This window comes from Phodopus roborovskii, unplaced genomic scaffold (genome assembly GCF_943737965.1).
Source record: "Phodopus roborovskii unplaced genomic scaffold, PHOROB, whole genome shotgun sequence".
Taxonomy (NCBI): domain Eukaryota; kingdom Metazoa; phylum Chordata; class Mammalia; order Rodentia; family Cricetidae; genus Phodopus; species Phodopus roborovskii.
Window position 1 is genome coordinate 25,645,202 of NW_026125397.1, and position 20,286 is coordinate 25,665,487.

A 20,286-nucleotide genomic window follows, 5' to 3' on the forward strand; every position below is an offset into this window, starting at 1 on the left:
CATGAGGTCTGTTACTCTTTTAGACTGATCCAATCTTCTGTAAACCTAGGTGGCCTTGAACTTAGAGAGGTCCATCTGCCTTTGTCTCCTGAGCCCTGGGATTAAAAATGCGTGCCACCGATGCCTGACCTCTATAGCTTTGCTTTCTGACTCCTCGGGCAGCTTTATTAAATCATAAATAATATACCACTACACTAGAGAGAGCAAAATTTGTACTTAGTGTTTCAGGAAAGCTTGGCAAGCATGTTTGTGAAATGCTGATAGCATTTTAAAAACGTTTCATAGCTCATTAATCATCTCATGAAAAATCTACAGAATCCCTACAACGCCATGATCTTCTCAGCTTGGGCCCTAGACCCTGGGACAGCAAGGGAATGAAGAAGGAACATATAGTAAAGCTAGGATTAGATAGGGTTCTACTACCAGCTACAACCCAAAATCTCAGTGTATTTCTTAGGTACTGTTGGTGGCGGGGAGGATTGACTACTTCTGATAAGTGTTTTCTGTAGATGAACAATTTGAGGCTGTAAATATCCATGAGGAAGAAACCACAGTTGCTAGAGTTTACACGCTCTGGTCAATTGTCCAAAGACTCTCAGACGCCAGTGTCCCATGGGTCCAAGGCTTTGGAGTCCTCACCATGGCCGTGCCGTGTCAACAGTGCACATGTACTCAGGACTTCACACTCCAGCAGCGGCCGTGGTCTGTGCGTCCCTGCCCCAGCACAGCTGCCCCGCGCTGCACCTCTGCTGGCAAGATAGCTCAGTGAGTAAGGTCCCTGATACCAAGACTGAAACCCTGAGTTTGACTGCTGGAATCTCATTCACCTGGTGCAAGATGAGAACTGGTGCCTACAGGTTGTTCTCTGTCCTACACACACACACACACACACACACACACACACACAGAGAACTGGTGCCTACAGGTTGTTCTCTGTCCTACACACACACACACACACACACACACACACACACACACACGAGAACTGGTGCCTACAGGTTGTTCTCTGTTCTACACACACACACACACACACACACACACACACACACACACACACACGAGAACTGGTGCCTACAGGTTGTTCTCTGTCCTACACACACACATATACACACACACACACACGAGAACTGGTGCCTACAGGTTGTTCTCTGTCCTACACACACACACACACACACACACACACACACACACACACACACGGGAGAGAGAGAGAGGAGATTAAAGAATAGCATTCTGTTCAGAGAACAGAAGTATAACCAAGCCCCACCACCCCACCCTTTGTCTACATCAAAGCTACTCCTGAGCTCCAAAGCTAAATGCTTACTGCTTACTCAGCACTTCCTCTTGGACTCTCATGAGCATCTCAGGGTGAGCACATCCAGGACCAGGTGTGTGAACTATTCTAAGTTCAGGAGTTTAAAGTCATCCTCCATAACATAGAAAGTTTAAGACCAGCCTGGGATATAGGTGACCCAGTCTCAAAAAAAAAAAAAAATAAAATAAAGAATACTGCTTTAAGTCCTTAACTGTAGAGAGAGTGTAATTCTGTAGGCTCTGTGGACATCCTGTGTCTATCCTCACATAGCAAAGAAAGATGGTCATAGAGAGTTTTTTGTTATCTGATAACAACGAGGGCACTAATGTTACTAGTTGGGGCCACCGGCTTATGACCTCATGTAACCTTAACTACTTACTCTTGCTGTAGAGATACTGAGCTGGGGATTGTGGCTTCTGTGTTTCCCCTTGAGAAGACACAGACATTCATCTGTAGCAGTAGTGGACAAGAGTACCTTAGTCATGCCTCACTCCATCATCAGTGCACATAGGCTACACTTGGCTTGACCCCCTGCCTGCTCATCCTTGTTTTAGCTAAACTTTTGCATGGGTCAAGGTGTAATAGGAAGACATACAATCAGCTAATCAGTGAAATGACTCGACTTGTAATGATGTATCACTTTTTACTTGTTAACAACCAAAATAATGAAGTTGGTCAGCAGCAAGACAGTCTCAGAGTTGGCTGTCAGTATGTGGCTCAAAAGCTTCTTTCTAGAAAGCAGTTTAACAGAATGTCTTAAGAGACTAAAATATTCACACTGTCGAGCCAATAACTGAAACCACAGACTCCATCTGTGGTAGGTCACCAGTGAGCCCCGCCCCTTAGTGTTCCCAGTGCTCTCCTTTCTGAGACAGGGATGTAAGGGCCTAAGGCGCTCTCTCTGGTCTTGCTTTTCCTCATAAGTCGCTCTCTTTGGGAAGCCAGTTGTCATATCATGTGAATAGCCCTTCATAGGGGCCCATGTGGTAGGGAACTAAAACTTCTCACTGGAAACCCCTGGAGTGGGCTCAGGAGCGTTGTGTTCTTGAGGAAGTCTAGTCAAAGGGTTTACTCATTTTGAGGCAGTGTCTCTCACTGAAGTCACAGCTCCACGCTTCAGGAGACTGGCTGAACCATAAGCTCCCAGGACCTTCCTGTCTCTGCCCTCCTTTCCCACCCCTGGAGCTGGGGCTACAGATGCGCACTGGGGATCCAAACCCAGGTCCTCATAATTGCACAGCAAGCGCTTTACCCACTGAGCCAGCTCCCTAGCCCCTAAAAACACTTTTGAAAGGTTTTAGCAATACACATTTGTCACAACTTTCCAGTGGTTTTTAAAATGGTTTACATGAGTGGGAAGCTTACGTATACCTACTTTACTATCTTCCTGTGTGCATAGGATGTAAATCAAAGCAAATTATTTTGTCGTATTAGATGAGGCTGTTAACACACCACCCTTTTCTCCTCATATTGCCTAGTGATTCCTGAAGACATACTCATTACAGACCTCTTCAATGCATTTCTACAAGGAGTGTTACCGCTAAGCTTAATATATAGGGCTGTGCCCTTTTTTTTTCAATATATTGATGGCATGCACCATCCAATCTTACACACCACCTACCTTTTACCCTAATAGATAATACGAGAACTGGAAAGATAGCTCAGCAGGTAAGAGCACTTGATACTCTCCCAGAAGACCCTGGTTCAATTCCCAGCACCCACATAATGGCTTACAATAGTCTATAACTCCTGTTCCGGGGGACTTTATACTTTCTTCTAGCCTCTGTAGGTAATAGGCATGTATGTAGTACACAGACATGAATGCAGGGAAAACACTCATACACATAAAAATTTTCAAATTAGCTGGGAAGTAGTGGCACATCCCTTTAATCCCAGCACTCAGGAGGCAGAGGCAGACGGATCTCTGTGAGTTTGAGGCCAGCCTGATGTACAGAGTGAGTTCTAGGACAGCCAGAGCTACACAGAGAAACCCTGTCTCAAAAAAACAGAAAACAAAAAGCACACCAAAAAAAGGAGTTTTGATACTTAAAACTTGACGTAGGAGGTGACATGTTAAGTGATACAGAAATGTCCTTAGCCAGCAGGATGAATGAGGCTACCTTCATCTCCTTCCTTCTAGCCCTGGACTTCAGAGAGTTGGAAAGTGTTCATATATTTGTCTCACTTTCATCTTTAAGATTTTATTTATTTTTATTGTTAATTCTCTATCTGTGGCAGAGTACACATGACTACAATGCTCACAGTTTCCAGAAAGCGTCAGATCCCTGAAGCGGGAGTGACTGACTAGCTGTTGTGCTCGCTTGACCTGGGTGCTTGGTCCTCACAGTTCAGAGTGTGATCTTAATGGCTGAGCCGTCCCGTCAGTCCCTTACTCTGTTTTACAAGTGTGCCAGACATGGTAACCACACCTGTAATCCCAGAACTCAGAAACTTGTGAATTCCAGGCCAGCCTGTTACTGTATGAGACCCTGTCCCTCCAAAACAAAAATAATTCAAAGGAGGTAATATAAGCATTAAAATGTGATAGTAAGGGAATCTAGTCACTCACCCAACACATATTTATGACAACAGTGACCCAGAACATGAATCTAAAGTGGGTAGCATGAAGCTAAAGCATGTGTGTGAGGGTACATTTGGAAATAGACATAGTCATTTCCTATACATGCTCCAAGCTGAGCACATCGCCAACCTCTGCGTACATTCTTTCTGAGCTGGAGAGATGGCTCAGTGGTTAAGAGCACTGGCTGCTCTTCCAGAGGTCCTGAGTTCAATTCCCAGCACGCATATGATGGCTCACAACCATCTGACTGGTGCTCTCTTCTGAACCGCAGGCATACATGCAGATAGAACACTGTATACATAATAAATAAATCTTTAAAAAAAAATATTCTCTCCACTGCACAGATGGTCAGCTTCCGAGTTTCTAAAACTCTTGACCAAAACAGTTTATCACAACAGACTCTGGCTTCTCCCTCCCCAGCAAGGTTGTGCTTGTCCAGTGAGCATGGACCTAATCTTGAAGCCCTCACAGCCACGGTAACAAATGGCCTCCCATGAATGGAAACAGATGTTTTACCTCATGAGAAAGACAGCTCAGAGTGTGCATCTCACAGACAAAAATTGAGAAGAAATGGCTTCTTAGTAACACTCCGAAGTCCACACCCTGGGTGTGCATATGCTCAAGTGAATAGACCACCAATCTCAGGCAGCATCAACCGCCACCCCTCTGCTATCTCAGACAGCTTTACCTGAGCAAAATAGATCATGAGCTACAGATCAAAGTTACAGTACTCTAAATTGAGAAACCTCTGACAGGTATTCATCATACACCATGACACATATTACCCTTTCCTAAAATAAAGAAGTCCCATCAAGTAGATCGTCTTTTTATATATAATAAATCTTCAGTAATGTCTCTGTTTAGGGCCAGGCATGGTATTACTCCCTTTAATCCCAGCATTTGGGAGGCAGAATCAGGCAGTCTTCTGAGCTCAGACAAACAAGTACATAAATGTACAAAGAAACTTCACGTAAGGCATCCTAAGTGCCCAGCACTTAGGATGTTATAAGGCCACCCTAAACTATGTACTAACTCCTTGTCTTACCACACACACACACACACACACACACACACACACACACACACACACAAGCTGAGGTTATAGCTCAATGATAGCATGTTTGCCGGGCATGCTGGAAGTCCTTGGTTCAGTACCCAGTACCACCAAGGAAAGAAGAAAACTTTGTGTAGCAGGGTATGGTGCACACATCCGTGTCCAAGCACTTGGTGTAGATGTGAGGAGATCCAGAGTTCAAGGCCATCCTTGAACGTAAGACGTTGAAACCCTTCTCAAAATAAATAAGTACATAAGATTGCATGTGTGGTGTGAAATTCTCAGACTAAATTTAAGTTGTTTTTTGAACCTGTGCATACTGTATGGCAGTAAGTATATCTGAACCTCTACTCTGGCTACACTCAGCCACTTCACGCCCATTTTGAATATCTGATGTTTAAAGAGCATGGTTTAGATGTGGCTATCACACCAGTTTCCTTGGCATTTTGAAAGTATACATTAATTTTCCTAGATAATATTTTCTTAGTATATATGTGACAGTCTGGTAGAAATGAGTAGAAGGATTGTGCTTCATTAATAACCAAGTTCATAATAGGTAATAACTTGATGTTCAGGGAATAACATTCCTGATTAACTTAGGAGCAGAGTTATTAACTTACGGTCCAATTAAGTTATGGCAGTAGGTTTCAGGGGACCATAAATTAATTGTTTCTGGTTATCTGAATAATCTTCTTCAGAAGTTGTATGTTCCATGAATAATTTAAAAGTATGAAAATGGTGAATAATAAAGAGTCTAAATCCCAGTAAGAAATACATAATGAACAGAACTAAACCTTTGGTGGTCTCAGGTCCTGCAATTAGCCTCCACACATACACAGCTACACATACACAGACAATAATATACAGTAAAATTAATGTGTTAATTTTAAAATGCCACAAAAATAGTATGCTAGTCGCATCTAATGTTGTTAAAAGCTTTGTCTTCTGGGTGCATGTGTTTCTGTCCCTTTTATGCCTGGACCATGAGCTTCTTGAGGACAAGCTGCTTATCAGTCTTCATATCTAAATTGCTTTGCAAACAATAATTGAGTCATAAATTGAGTTATTTTTAAATAGCTTTTTTTAAATGTATGCGCCTATGTGTATGCTTGTGCACCACATGTGTAGCTGGTCCCATGGAGATCAGAAAAGGGCATCGGGGTTCCTTCTGACTGTAGTTAGACATCTGTGAGCTGCCATATGAGTCTGAGCCAGGTCTGCAAGAGCAGCAAGTACTCTTAACTACTCCGTCATTTCCTTTCAGTTAGCATTCTGTTTTGACGTTCGTCCCTTGATGCGTGGGAATCGAGACTCACTAGACTTGGTGCTGGCTCAAACTCCTTACCCAGTGCACGCCCAGTGCACTGCTCTTGGTGGCTGGCGCAGGGCTCAGGACTGCAACCGTACACCACCAGACCCGGCCAGCTCCTAATGCCTTTAGTCTTAAAAAACACAGATAAATTTATCTAATGCCTTGTCGCCCCTGCCGTCTTACACTTTTAGGAGCCTTCTACCACAGACGACATTGGAATTTCGACATGGAAGGAGCAGACCTTTCTGTCCCATTGTGCCTTGCTGGCAAAGAGCTGCCAGGCTGCAATGGAGTTAGCACAGCACGATGCAGCGGTCCAGGGCATGGCATTTCAGTATGGGAAGCACATGGCCATGAGCCATAAGGTATTTCACGCTCTCTCTTCTAAATGCACACAGAAGACTGCTGCCGCTTCGTAAGCCGCTTTTGTATCTGGGAAGGTGTTCATTGTGTGCGAAAAGTTTGTCAGTCAGGGAGGGCGGGGTTACATAAGCAGCAGCATCGGCAAGTACTGTGTAATTCCTGCTGCCTGAAAAAATTATCAAATAACACGTGATATCTCCTTCTCAGAATGGTAGGCTACTTTTTGTTTTTACTGCAGTTCTCTTGTAAACCCTTATGTGAAACAAATTATGAAAAGTTCATAAAATCTGTACTGAATAACACTGAAAGCTTTAATTTTAATATGTGATTTAATTGCTTTATAGAAGCTAGAGCATAGATTTATTAAGAAAAAGTGAGAGCTCTCCCAAGTGTAGGAGAGGCTAGAAGGGAAGGATGCCTTAATGACATACGAAATATAAAAATCTCTAAATCCGCTGCCTTGTGGCTGCTTCACTTTCAATATGTGGTTACCTGGGGCATCCAGAGCTACATAATAGGAAGACTCTGTCTCAAAAAAAAAAAAACATCATAATACTCCCATAATTTCAGTCACATACTTTCCAGTGTCACTTAACTCATACAAGACAGGATTCCATACAAGTTTGTGTGTGTGTTTATATGTATACGTGTATATATAGTGTGTGTGTGATTTCCAGATGAGCTTTTTCATATTTTATTAAAACTTGGGTTTCTTTATTGACTAGCTTTGTTTAAGTCTCTTCATTTAACTTAAAGGAGAAGGGGCTGAGGGTATAGCCCGATGGCAGAGAGGCTGCCATCACCAGAGGCATACACACCATGAAAATTAAATTCTAAAGAATTTTAAAGATTGTGGCTAAGTCTTCCAGGACGTTGATGGACTCATTAAATCTTACTGTGGGTGGAAACACTCTGTAACTGGTACTTCCTGAGTTGACACATTGTTCTCATATACCTTCCATAACTGTGCCTTCTAGATACACTCTGACCTCCAGCCTTTTATCAAAGACAAGACCAGTGACTCGAAGACTTTTAACCTCAACTCAGCACCTGTCGTCTTACATCAGGAGTTTCTTGGAAGAGATGTGTGGATTAAGCAGATTGGAGAGGTAAGTCGACATCACCCCTGGTTTTCATACCATTGGTATATAGTTGATCTTAGAACACAATTCCTGTGCATGACGGAAGCCTGTTTTCTTCACAGGTGGCGTCTTTATAACCTGTATTAGTCATATGCTAGAGGCCGCACTAGTGTGTTCTCTTACATCCGAGTGCAGAGACCCTGCAGCACAGCCCTGGTGTCTGTGTGAATGCTAACTAACTTTGGGCTTTTTCCTAGCGGCTTTCAGAAATTGAGCATGGTAGTGCACCACCCTCTAGCTGACTGCGGTTCCTATATGTGGACTCCAGCGCACACTTCACAATAACAGGAGCTCTGTCTGTTAGCTCATTGGGTTATTTTAAAACAAACTTGGGCCTTGAACACCCATTCTGAAACATTATCAAAGGCAGAAGGATGGGGGAGTGCGGTGGAGTTGGACGGATAAAGGGGCGTGTCCTGGGGGTGGCACAGTAGAGGGAACCATGTGGTTTCTCCCAGTACAGGGACTCTGTACAAAGACTTCCTACCTTTTCAACCCAGGCTCATGGGATTCAGTTAACTTCATGGTTGTAATTGGCGTTGTTATACCGAGTCTGTGGGTGCAGGAATGGTGAGTGCACAGTTGCGGGTAGGGATAGAGGGGAAGCAGGTCCTGCAGAAGAGTGCCTGAGTGAGGGTCCACATTCTGAAAGACAAAATGTCCCCTCTCCTGACCCTCCTTCTGTACTGACTTTCAAAATGCTAGCAGCCAGCTTAAAATCCCTCATATTCACCAGAGAAAACTCCAAGAGTTCATCCTTAGGCAGCTGCCACGCCCCGAAGAAAGGACTGGCAGAGGAGCATTGGGAGACCCCTCAGTAAGCATTCCATATACATGACCAGTCACCTCCAGTGACCAATCTCAGCTTGTCACATGGCTAGCTGCCTCACCCTGGAGAAGAATGTGGGGCAGGGGAACTCGGGGCATTGAGAAAACACCCCACCATTAAAGGGAGAGCCTAAAGCAAACTGACAGAAGGAACTTAGAGGAAACAGGAACAATGTGAGGAAAAACAGACATTTTAGACACACTATGCTAGCACAGTATTAAACCTAAGAAACTGAACCAGGTAGTATATGAAAAAGAACAACCCCAGAACAAGACATCGGATTATAAACCATAAAAATATTGCAGATTTATTTCATCAGAAGCTTGTGGGACTGGAGAGAGAGCTCACTGGTTAGGAGCACTGGCTGCTCTTTAGAGAACACAGGTTCAGTTCCTGGCACCCACTTGGCAGCTCACAACTGTCCTGGAACTCTAGTTCCAGGGGATCTGATGCCCTCTTCTGGCCTATGGGGTCAGCAGGCACATGTGTAGTACACAGCCATACATACAAGCAGAGCACTCACATATAACATAAAAATGAGTTAGGAAGAAAACAAAACAAGCTTAGAATAGGCAATGAGCAGCTGGGCACGGAGACCTAACCCCTCTTCTGCCTGTGCTCCTGGGGATGAAAATGGGACATTGCAGGGTCTCAGGGAACGTGCCTTCCCTGTCCTTGTTCCCGAGAGGATGGGACACGCTCCTTCAACACAAGGGGACAGGGCTGAGGATGCCTTGCACACCCTGGTATGCACAAGAAAAAGCAAGTGATTGAGTGAAGGCATGAACAATGATAAGGCCTACCGCTTTGTTCCAGTTAGGAGTCTGAGACACAGAGAGGTTAAGTAATTATTGAAGTGTCACACAACAACCAAGTAGCATACCAAGGATTCAAACCCAAGCAGGTCTACTACAGGGACAGCCCAAGTCCCTGAGTACCATGCTTCCTATGTGACATGCCAACAAGTCTTAGGCAGATGGCTATGTATGCAGGCTTCACTGAGACAAGAGGACACAGGGCTCTAGGAGAAATCCTCTCCGGTTTTTCATGTGTGCGAGCGCGTTTTTGTATGTTAGTGACCGTGCACATGCGTCACTGCCTACATGTGGAGGTCAAAGGACAACCTCGGATGTCAGTCCTCGCTCCCAGAATGTTTAAGGTAGGTCTTTTGTTGTTCGCTCATGAGCTCCTAGGGACTCTCCTGTCTCTGCCTCCCATCTCCCTGTGGGAGAGCTGGGATAACGGATTACATTCCTGCACCTAACTCTTCTGTGGGTTCTGGGGATCCAAGCTACAGCCCTCATACTTGCTGAGCCATCTGCTCTTCCCCAGGAGAAGTATCTCTGAGAGAGAAGAAACTGGAATTGATAAGTTACCTAATGTGCTTGACCATATTGCGAATTATAGATGCCAGGCATGGTGGCTCACACATGTAGCCCCAGCATTTGTGGGGAGAGCAGGAGGATTAGCAGTTCAAGATCATCCTCAGCTACATTATCCAGTTTGAGGCCAGCCTGGGCTACGTGAGACTCTGTCTGAAAAAAATAAATAAATAAAATTTAGGGGTTAGAAAGATGGCCTAGTGCTTAAGAGCACTTGATGTTGTTGCAGAGGACCCCAGTTCATCTCCCAGCACCCACACAGGGGCTTACAAGCCTGTATCTCCAAAGGCCCACACAGAATCAAGGGAAGAAGTCCAAGGCCTCCCTCACTGTGGTGGCGGCACATGCCTTCAGTCTCAGCTCTCGATAGACAGAGGCAGGTGGATCTCTGTTGTGAGTTCAAGTCAAGACCAGCCAAAGCTACACAGAGAGACCCTGTTCAAAGATTTCCCCTCCCCCAAAAAAGAGTGTCCAAGAAATGGAGTGGCAGAATTTGTCAAGGCTTGAATCCCAGTTTCTCAGGAGGCTGAAGCAGGCAGATCCCAAGTTCAAGGCCTGCCTGGGCTACAGAGTGAGTTCAAGACCAACCTGAACAACTTAGTGAGGCCGTGTCTGAAATTAAAGAGTACAAATGAGAAAGGCTGGGCCTGAGTTCAATCCCCAGAACTGCACAATAATAAATAAAACAGCCGCACTGAATACCTGGAATAAAATGAAGCAATTACTAGCCTATCTGTAGAGAAAAATTAAAAATGCATAAGAAAGGAAATGTAATGACAGTGTCCCATATGGCTTAGAGACCAATATTTATATAGCATAAAAATTTAAGTCCTGAATATTTTATAAGAAATGGATTTTGTTTATGAAATGATGCAAATACCATTTAGAGTTAGGGAACAGTTCCAAATTTTATTCAAACATTATTAATCAAAATTGTAAAAGTAGAATTATTAAGCCAAAAATGAGAAGGAAATGAAAAGCACTGGAGAGATATCGTGCAAAGTTCCACAGAACACTCAGGAGGCGGAAGTCTACAGGAAGCGGAAGTCTGCAGGAGGCGGAGGTCTGCAGGAAGCGGAAGTCTGCAGGAAGTGGAAGTCGGCAGGAGGCTGAGGTCTGCAGGAAGTGGAAGTGGGCAGGAGGCGGAAGTCTGCAGGAGGCGGAGGTCTGCAGGAAGTGGAAGTGGGCAGGAGGCGGAAGTCTGCAGGAGGCGGAAGTCTGCAGGAGGCGGAGGTCTGCAGGAAGTGGAGGTCTGCAGGAGGCGGAGGTCTACAGGAGGCGGAGGTCTACAGGAGGCGGAGGTCTGCAGGAAGTGGAAGTGGGCAGGAGGCGGAAGTCTGCAGGAAGTGGAAGTGGGCAGGAGGCGGAAGTCTGCAGGAAGCGGAAGTGGGCAGGAGGCGGAAATCTGCAGGAAGTGGAAGTGGGCAGGAGGCCCCCTCTGCACTCGGGTCCCATCACGCTTGCCCTTCCTCACTGAGTTCTTGCTTATGTTTGCCTTTCTCTCCTGATTTGTTTGGACTTGGCTCTACATTCAGGCGTTTTCTCCAGCCTTTGTCCAGATGAGTACCTTGCTCAGGTGAATGCTTACGAGGACTGTTGTGCCGGCACCTTCTCACCCTGCCCTGGTTATCACCTGGTTATTAATGCCATATTTCTTTCTCTGCTTCTGAACTGCTTTGCCATTTGCTGGCCTTTGCACTGTCTTTGAGCCACCTGACCCTCGTTGTCCTTACGAGTAGCTGGGCAGCAAGTCTGTGTAGCAGCAATTCCCTGGGGAACAGGAAAAACACACATGGCCCTCCTGCACGCCGAGGGGCATTTGAGGGGCTTGTGTGGTCACAAAAGGACTGAACGTCTTTGTCACCATCTGGCACCCGTTAGAATACAGACTAACCGAAAAGTGTGATTGAATAGGAGGAAGGAGGGGGAGGTATTGAACATGTAAGAGATTCGAGTATTTCTTTCACGTATCAACGGGTAATGTCTAAAACTTTAAAACCAGTAAAAAGCAATATTTAAAAATAGAAGAAAGGACTTAAGGACATGGGGTTTGCAGGGAGCCAGGCCTTTTTCTGAGAGGTCTATACTTCATGACTTTTAAATACTGTTCTGTTTGTTTTTGTTTTAGAATTATGATTTCACTCCCAGCCCTCAGTCATAAGAAAACTTTCAGGGATGTGGGCAAAACAGACTACAATATCAATTGTAAAAGGAAGAAAATTAAAACTGACCCATTTAAAAACTTGTGCGATGGGTGTGGTGACTTAGACCTGAAATCCCAGAGAAGAAGTAGGAGGACCAGGAGGTCATGGCCATCCCAGGTTCATGACACCCTGCCTCAAAACAAACAAACGAAACTATGAAAAAGGATGAGTGAAGTATGAGACAATGAACTGTCACACAGCTGAGGACAGACAGACAACGGTCTCTGCTAACTCAGATTGGGTTGCATTAGAATGCACAGCAGATTTACGAAGTTAGATGAAAGCTAGCAGTTCTCCCTTGGAGTTAGAGGTGTTTTCGAAGGGGAAGGCCTGGGTTCTGATTTGGGCTCTGCGGCATTGTGTAGCTGTACTCACGGGCTCTTGTGTCATTTTTATTACCTTCTGTAAACTTACGGCATTGGACTGGGCTGTTTCTAAAACATGTTTTAGTTCTCAAATGAATCTGAAACATAGACTTCTAAAGAGATGCAATACAAGAAAAATAGATATCTCTATGTAGAACTGGCACCAGGAGATGTCACCAGTAACACTGCTGGGGTGATCGGGGAGTCACGAAGCCTGCTGACAGGCCTCAGGACCTGAGACGTCAGGGAGGAATAAGAAAGCCCACTCAGACCTCGTCACACCCAACGTGCCATCCCTACAACATAACCAGACATTTTAAATAATACATTCAAATGCCAGGTACGGTGGCACATGCCTCTAATACCAGCTCTCAGGAGGCAGAGGGAAATGAATGGACCTCTGGGCTCCAAGCCAGCCTGGTCTACATAGTTCCAGTACGGGCAGCACTACAGAGGTGAGGACTAGTAACTGGATACAGAAGCAAGAAGACCACTTTCTCTTACTCCGGGTGGAGCAGCACCTGGAAATTGTTGTATCAGGCTCTGCCTCCCGCAAAGGCTCCTGCAGCTGTCTTGATGGTTACTGTGTCTCCCCCTCCTAAGCCATGAGCGTGTACACCCTTACTCAGGAGACAGTCAGCTACGAAACCGGCCCCGCCCCGCCCCGCCCCGCCCCTCCCCGCAGCGGCTGAATGCTTGTCGAGTATTGTCTCCACACTGAGTTCAACAGATAACTCTCCACCTTAATTTTAAATTTGTAGCTGCTGAAAAGTAATGATCAGGTGAAAATAGTTAGCGGATGGCTGCCGGGAAGGTAAAGTCATTACTCGGTTTTCATTCCGACTATGATAAAAGAAAGTGAATCCCTCAGAGAACTGCAATGCCCCGCTCTCTCAGGACATCCAGGGGCTATTGCAGGTCAGCAAGCTTATTTTTAATGACTCCGCTAGGTTCCCTGCTGCCCTTGTAAGTCACCCGAAGGAGTAAGAGTTATGATCAAGTTCTCGGCTGTCCCTGGAAGCACCGAAGTGTCTGTCACTTAGGCTTGCGGCTTTCTGGCACTGTCCCAACCAGCCATGAAACACCTAAAGCGCACTACACGCGACCCGCGCTGAGCCGTAACACACTCGTCCCTGGATATCCTGTTACTTTTCATTCCAAAAAAGAAAACAAGGACTGCTAGATAAGTTCACTGTGCACAGAAGTAATACAAGCTGTTTCTTAGTGAAGGGATCCGCGTTAGGAGTCCTCATCAGCCAGCTGCATATGTGAGATTCTTCTAGTCGTTTAAGGCAGGTTGAATCATTTCTTGTTGTGGGGAGGAGTGTGTGCAGGATCGGTTGAGACGGGGTCTGATGGGTCCCTGGGCCGGCTCCTGAAATGATCTTGACTTCCTCGCAGTGTCTGCCTCTCGAGGGCTGGGTTTACAGATTCCACCATCATGCCTGCGTTATTTTCGAGGCGTTTCTAAGGAAGTAACGTTGTGAGCATTGGCCACAAATTATGATGAGCCTGGATATCTTCTGAATCCAAATATTTCTTAAGTAATGCCACCATGGGCTAGAGATGTAGCTCAGTTGTTAGGGTACTTGCCTAGCAGGCACAAGGCCCTGGGTTCAGTCCCCAGCACCACATAAAACTAGGCAGGTGTGGGCTGGGTGAGGCAGCCAGGCTGCCACAGCCGGGTAACGGGAAGAGGAATGTAAAAGGAAGCCAGTCTTACATTTTCAATATGGTGAGCTTGAAGTGCACCCTGCAGGTTGATGGCCATTGTGCTGGGACCTTCTCCTGGGCAAAACCACCTCTGTGGTTAGCCTGGTTTCTTGCTCAAGGCTTCTCCGAGGCAGCAGTAGATTTTTGTTTGTTTTCTCCTGGTCAAACTGGGCAACTTTAAGTTCGTGTCTTCCCCAGACTCTCCAAAAAACAGGAATTCAGGTTGCAAAGGACAATTAAGACCTCTAAGCAGAGAGATTTATTAAATGGGAAAAACAAACAAACAAGAAACACCAGCCCCTTCCTTCTCTTTTAAGAGTTGGTCAGCAAGTTAAACACCAAGAGTTTTCCCGTGCCTGTGTATTGCTCCCTTGCTTGCTGGAGGGCGGAAGGGAGAGACTATGAGGAGCTACCCCAGATGGAGTGATGGTACAATGCAGTGTCCAGCAGCTCCACTCTGAGGATGAGTTCCTGTCAGAAACCTCCCGTGCTGCATCACTGATAGGCAGAAATGGTTCGGACAGCATAGAGAGGCTTCTCCGTATTCTTCTACCTATCAGGCTTTGTAACCAGAAAGCCAGGTTGCTTCTACTTGGCCAGAACTCTGAGCTGCTCTACCTTTAGCACAAGGGGATCTGGTTGATTTCTGTCTCCAAATCATCCTGGAAGAGGGTGGAGAAGGGCTTCCTCTTTGCTCTGTGTGCTCTAGAACTTCCTTTATAAACGTGCGCTACACTGTCCCTGGCAGTGCCCCTCAGCGCACATGCACACGGAGTTAATTGGTTATCGGGAAGATCTGTTTTCTCCATGCAGGGTTTGGTAGAACACACGTGGAATCCCAGTTCAGGAAGTTGTTATAACTTTCCTGAGTCAGTTCCCTCCCATAGTATGAATAATATAAACCCAGAGACATATATTGAAGAACAAGCTGAAGATCAGAAAAGCAAAGCAGCCAGCCACTAGAGAGTTCTCACCTCCAGCAATGCTCAGACAGAAAGGACGATCCCGTCCTCAGACTGCATCTCCAGACTGCACTGAGCTCCTTACATTCTCTCTCGTGCTGGGATTAAAGGCCTGAGCTCTGTTTCTCTTTTAGACTAATTCACTCTCAGGTAGCCCAGGGTGGCCTTGAACTCAGAGATCCATCTGCCTCTGTCTCCTGAGTCCTAGTGTTAAAGGTGTGTGCCACCACCGCCCAGTTCCTATGGCTGTGGCTGGCTTTGAGTTCTGGTCTCTGGGCAAGTTTTATTAGATCATAAACAATGTATTACCACACCCTCCCTTCATCGTGTGACTTCTGGAGACTGAACCGGATCGACAGGATTTTTACTTGCTATGACCCTCTGTGTTTCTTTAACATGCTGCTTTCAAAGGGAAACATTGTGTGTGTGTGTGATGTGTCACCACCGCACACTTGTAGAAGTCAAAGGACAACTTGTACGAGTCAGTTCTTTAGACCATGTGAGTCTTGGGACTTACTTGGCATTAAGTATGCCCTTACCCATCTCCACAGTCCAAGTTGGAAGCCTTTAATTAGTGCTGCTGGATCATCCCCACTCCCATCCTTTGCTTGTTCTATGTTAAAGTTGGTAGTTTAGATTCCCTGTAAATAGAAAATGAAAACGGCATTTGACAATATGGGTGAAACTTACGTGGACCTAGTCAGATGGCATAATAGTCAAATACCAGGCATCCACATAAAAAGCCTGGCATGCCTGCACATGCCTGCCACCCCAGCTTTAAGGGAAAGGCACGGGTTTCCAGGACTCACTGTCCAGCTAGCTTCTGGCTGAGTCAGAGACCCTGTATGAAGGGAGAGGTGGGGAGCAGTAGGGAGACAGCCTATATTTTCTCTGACGTCCAGATGTGTGCAGAATGGCCATGTCCACTCACATACAGCACACACATTTGTAAGGCATCACTTTGGACTCCTCGTTAGCTATGCATTAGTCCATCCAGCTTTCCTAGATGCAGAGAACTAGTTCAGTCTCTGGACTAGACAGTACACAAGCGACACATTTAAACGGAATGCATTCATCTCTCCACCCATTCCTTCAGACACTACTCTAGTAAGCGAGAGAGAGCATTTCCTGGCTGTTGTGGATTAAGTTCTAGAGGGACATTTCTGTGAAGCCTGTCCAAAAGAATACTATGTGATTCCCACATGCATGAGGCAGCGAGGGCGGAGACTGATCACCTGCTCTGCTGATGACTGTGCCCAAGCTCCGTCTTCCCTGAAGCAGTAGCTCCTGGAATGTTTGCTGACTGAATGAACTAGATTGTGCTCTTTGATTCTAACTCTAGCGTTTTAAAAATTGTTTGTTTATTTTTATGTGTGTCGGTGTTTTGCCTGCATGTATGTCTGTGTGAGGGTATCAGATCCTGTTATGAGCTGTCATGTGGGTGCCAGGAATTGAACCCAGGTCCTCTGGAAGAGCAGTCGGCGTTCCTGACTGCTGGGCCATCTCTCCAGACCCAATTCTTGAGTTTTTTACAAAAAAATACTTGTCAGTGTCTACTCCCTATTGTATATATGTGAGATATATATATTATACCTATGCATCAACTGGAAATGTATGTATTATTTACATCTAAGTCTTTAAATATTTACCATATTTTCTGAAATAAATGATCCTTTTATACACTAGCTAAGCTGTCTAGATGAAATAGTTTCACAGACCTAAAGTATTTACTGAAAACAAATAAAAAGGATACACAGACCAAGTATGCTGGCACATGCATGTAATCCCAGTCAGTACTCAGGGGACTGAGGCAGGAGGATCGAAAGTTCTAAGTCAGCTTGGACCACATAGTGAATCCCTGTCTCAAAAAAAAAAAAAAAAAAAGAAATAAAATTCAGAGGACACTGAGGTGGCCAGACACCAGTAGTCAGTCTCTTCAGGTTGTGTGTCTGCAGAAATTGGGTGCTTTAACAGCAGGGCCCATTAGGAAAGTCTTGGTGACCATGGCATCTCTTATAAAGAAAGCATTTAATTGGGGCTGGCTCACGGTTTCAGAGGTCTGGTCCTACTACAGCCTCCCAAGTGCTGGGATTAAAGGCATGCACCACCACTGCCTCTCTCTCCCTCCTTTTCAACACACACACACACACACACACACACACACACACACACACACCACGTCCCTTCCTCTTGATCCACGCCCTCCCCCACTGTATACTCAATAAAGTAAACAAGCGAATGAGTGAATAGGAAAGAAAAGAATAGAGGTGGGATGCTGGTTTAGAGTCGGGGGCTAAAAAAGACATAAAAACCAGATCCAGTAAATCTTGATTAATTCTAATTCAGGGGTGGTGTGGGCTGTCACTAAATGTGTGACCCAAGACAGTTCTTCCATGGTGGCCCAGAGGACAACTGGGGAGACTTGAATATCGTAGGTTAAGCTTATAGTTTGATGATTGGCACATGCCTATGTATGAAATAGCCTGCGAATGCACAACCTGTACTAAAGCATGTCCACTGACTCATGACCTCTGCCCTTGACAAATCCAGACAGGGTGTGCAAATGCTTTCAACTTTTACTCTTTAAAAACTTCTTACATAGGCGTGGGCTATGACTCTGAATAAACTGCGATGCAGTCGTGAGGACCTGAGTTTGAATCCCTGGTACCCGTGTAAAAGATGGATGGGGCAGCACATGTCTGGAACCCCAGCACTGGGGACCTGAGAGAGGTGGATCCTGGGAGCTTGCTCTCTAGCCAGAAAGGAAGGAAGCAGTGTGTCCAGGCATGGCGGTACATGCCTTTCAACCTAGCATTCAGGAGAAGTCAACAGAGCTCTGTGCGGTTAAGACCAGCCTGGTATACAGAGCAAGTTCCAGGCTAATGAGGACTACACAGAGAGGCCTTATCTCAGTAAATAAATAAGTAAGGTAGAGAAGTGATTGAAGAAGACATCCTCATATCAACCTCTATCCTCCATGTGTGCCTACAGGGCAAATGAGTGTGTGTGTGTGTGTGTGTGTGTGTGTGTGTGTGTGTGTGTGTGTGTAAATTTGAGGCAAGCGTTGAAAAAACTCTTCAGGTGTACCTATATATTTGTCTATTCAGAAAGGGAAATCACTGACTATATGAATAGGTGTATAGATCAATGTATGTTAAATAAAAGAGGCAGTGTGGAGGAAAGAATTGAATCTCATTCTTTTTTAATTATGTGGGGTATGTGTATGTGTATAATTGTGTGCGTGCCTGTGGGTGCAGGTGGCTCCTGAGGCTGCATCGTCAGTGGCTCCTGGAACTGCAGCTACAGGTGATGTGAACCACCTGACATGGACCTGGGAGCCAAACTGCACTCTGAAACCTCAGTCCATGCTCTTAACCAGTGAGACATTTTCCAGTCTCACTGGAATCTTATCCTTTAAGAAAGAAAGTACAAGGAAAAAGAAAAGAAAACAACACACACACAAAGTAAAAACAAAACAACAAAATAAACAAGACACAGGACTGGAGAGATGGCTCAGAGGTTAAAAGCACTGGCTGCTCTTCCAAAGGTCCTGAGTTCAATTCCCAGCCACATGGTGGCTCACAACCGTCCACAATGAGATCTGGTGCCCTTCTCTGACCTGCAGGCAAACATGCAGGCAGAACACTATACATAATAAATAAATAAATCTTTAAAAAAGGAGAGAAAGAAAGAAAGAAAGAAAAAAGAAAACACTAGATAATTCCCTAAAAGGGGGGAGAGAAACCAGAAGTATTAAATTAATTTCTTCTTTTCTGTTTTAGGCTCAAGAAAAAGGAAGATTAGACTACACTAAGGTAGGTAGATTGTATGCATCTTCTATATTATTTGGTCACATTTTATATTTGAAAGGTCAAACCAGAAGCCTTATGGCTGGGCATGGTGGCAGACTTTTAATCCTAGCACTCCAGAGGCAAAAACAGTCAGATCTCTGTAAGTTTAGGGCAGCCTCATCTACAAAGAGAAAACCATTCCAGCCAGAACTGCATAGTAAGACCCCGCCTCAGATAGATGGATGGATGGATGGACGGACAGACAGACAGACAGATAGGTAACTCCTGTCCCAGGGAGTAGGACACCCTCTTCTCACCTTACATACATCTTACATACATGGTATATTTGCTTGCACATACATTCACACCCATGTACATAAGAGATAATATATAATTTGGGGGGCGGGTTTCGAGATGGGGTTTCTCTGTGTAGCTTTAGAGACTGTCCTGGAACTAGCTCTTGTAGACCAGGCTAGCCTGGAAGTCACAGAGATCCACCTGCCGCTGCCTCCCAGGTCCTGGGATTAAAGGCGTGCACCACCAACGCCCGGCAATATGTAATTTTTTATATTAAATAAACACATTAAGAACAATTATGACGCTTAAATCTGAAAGATTATTATTATTAGCAGATAAAATAAGATTCATTCAACAATGCATGTGTTTATTCCATACAGTGTATTAGATATTGGGAGTAAAATGGTGAGTGCCAGCAAGAGGGCTCAGCAGGTAAAGGGGCTTGCAGCCAAGCACATGGAAGCCAAGCCTGATGACCTGAGTTAGATCCCCAGAGCCCACGTGGCGGAAGGAAAGAATCAACTCTTGAGAGCTGGAGGGTATTACGTGGTTTGAAGCAGCTGGCATGCTAGCTAGATGCCTCCTCTAATGCATTATGGGGGCCTACCTTCACACCCTCACCTAGTCCTGATTGTACCCTAAGGGTTCCCCCTCCAAAAACCATCGCACATCAACTGGGGAATCAAGTTACCAGCACTTGAGCTTTTGGGGACACATTCAAACCTTGGCACCAGTGACACATTGTACAGCATGGGCCTTGTATGAGCGAGCACAAGCCCCACACCACCTGTGGAGCTTTTGGAAGCGCACACGGTGTCTTATCGTCCTGTGTGGGATTTTATTGCTGTGAAGAGACACCGTGACCACGCTAACTCTTCTCATAAAGGTAAACATTTGACTGCAACTGGCTGATAGCTTCAGAGGTTTAGTCAGGGGTGAGGGGGGTCAAGCTGCCAACAGAGCAAAACAGTGTGAG

At 45.3% G+C, this 20,286-nt stretch overlaps 1 protein-coding gene across 1 annotated transcript in view; it reads left to right on the top strand.

Moving 5' to 3' along the window:
• Pdss2 (decaprenyl diphosphate synthase subunit 2) overlaps positions 1-20,286 on the top strand; it is a 167,033-nt gene that overhangs the window by 122,702 nt on the left and 24,045 nt on the right. Inside the window, exons 5-7 of the mRNA XM_051175586.1 lie at positions 6,454-6,627; positions 7,603-7,734; positions 19,005-19,037. Of these exons, the coding sequence (XP_051031543.1) occupies positions 6,454-6,627; positions 7,603-7,734; positions 19,005-19,037 (339 nt within the window). The remainder of the gene's footprint in view (positions 1-6,453; positions 6,628-7,602; positions 7,735-19,004; positions 19,038-20,286) is intronic.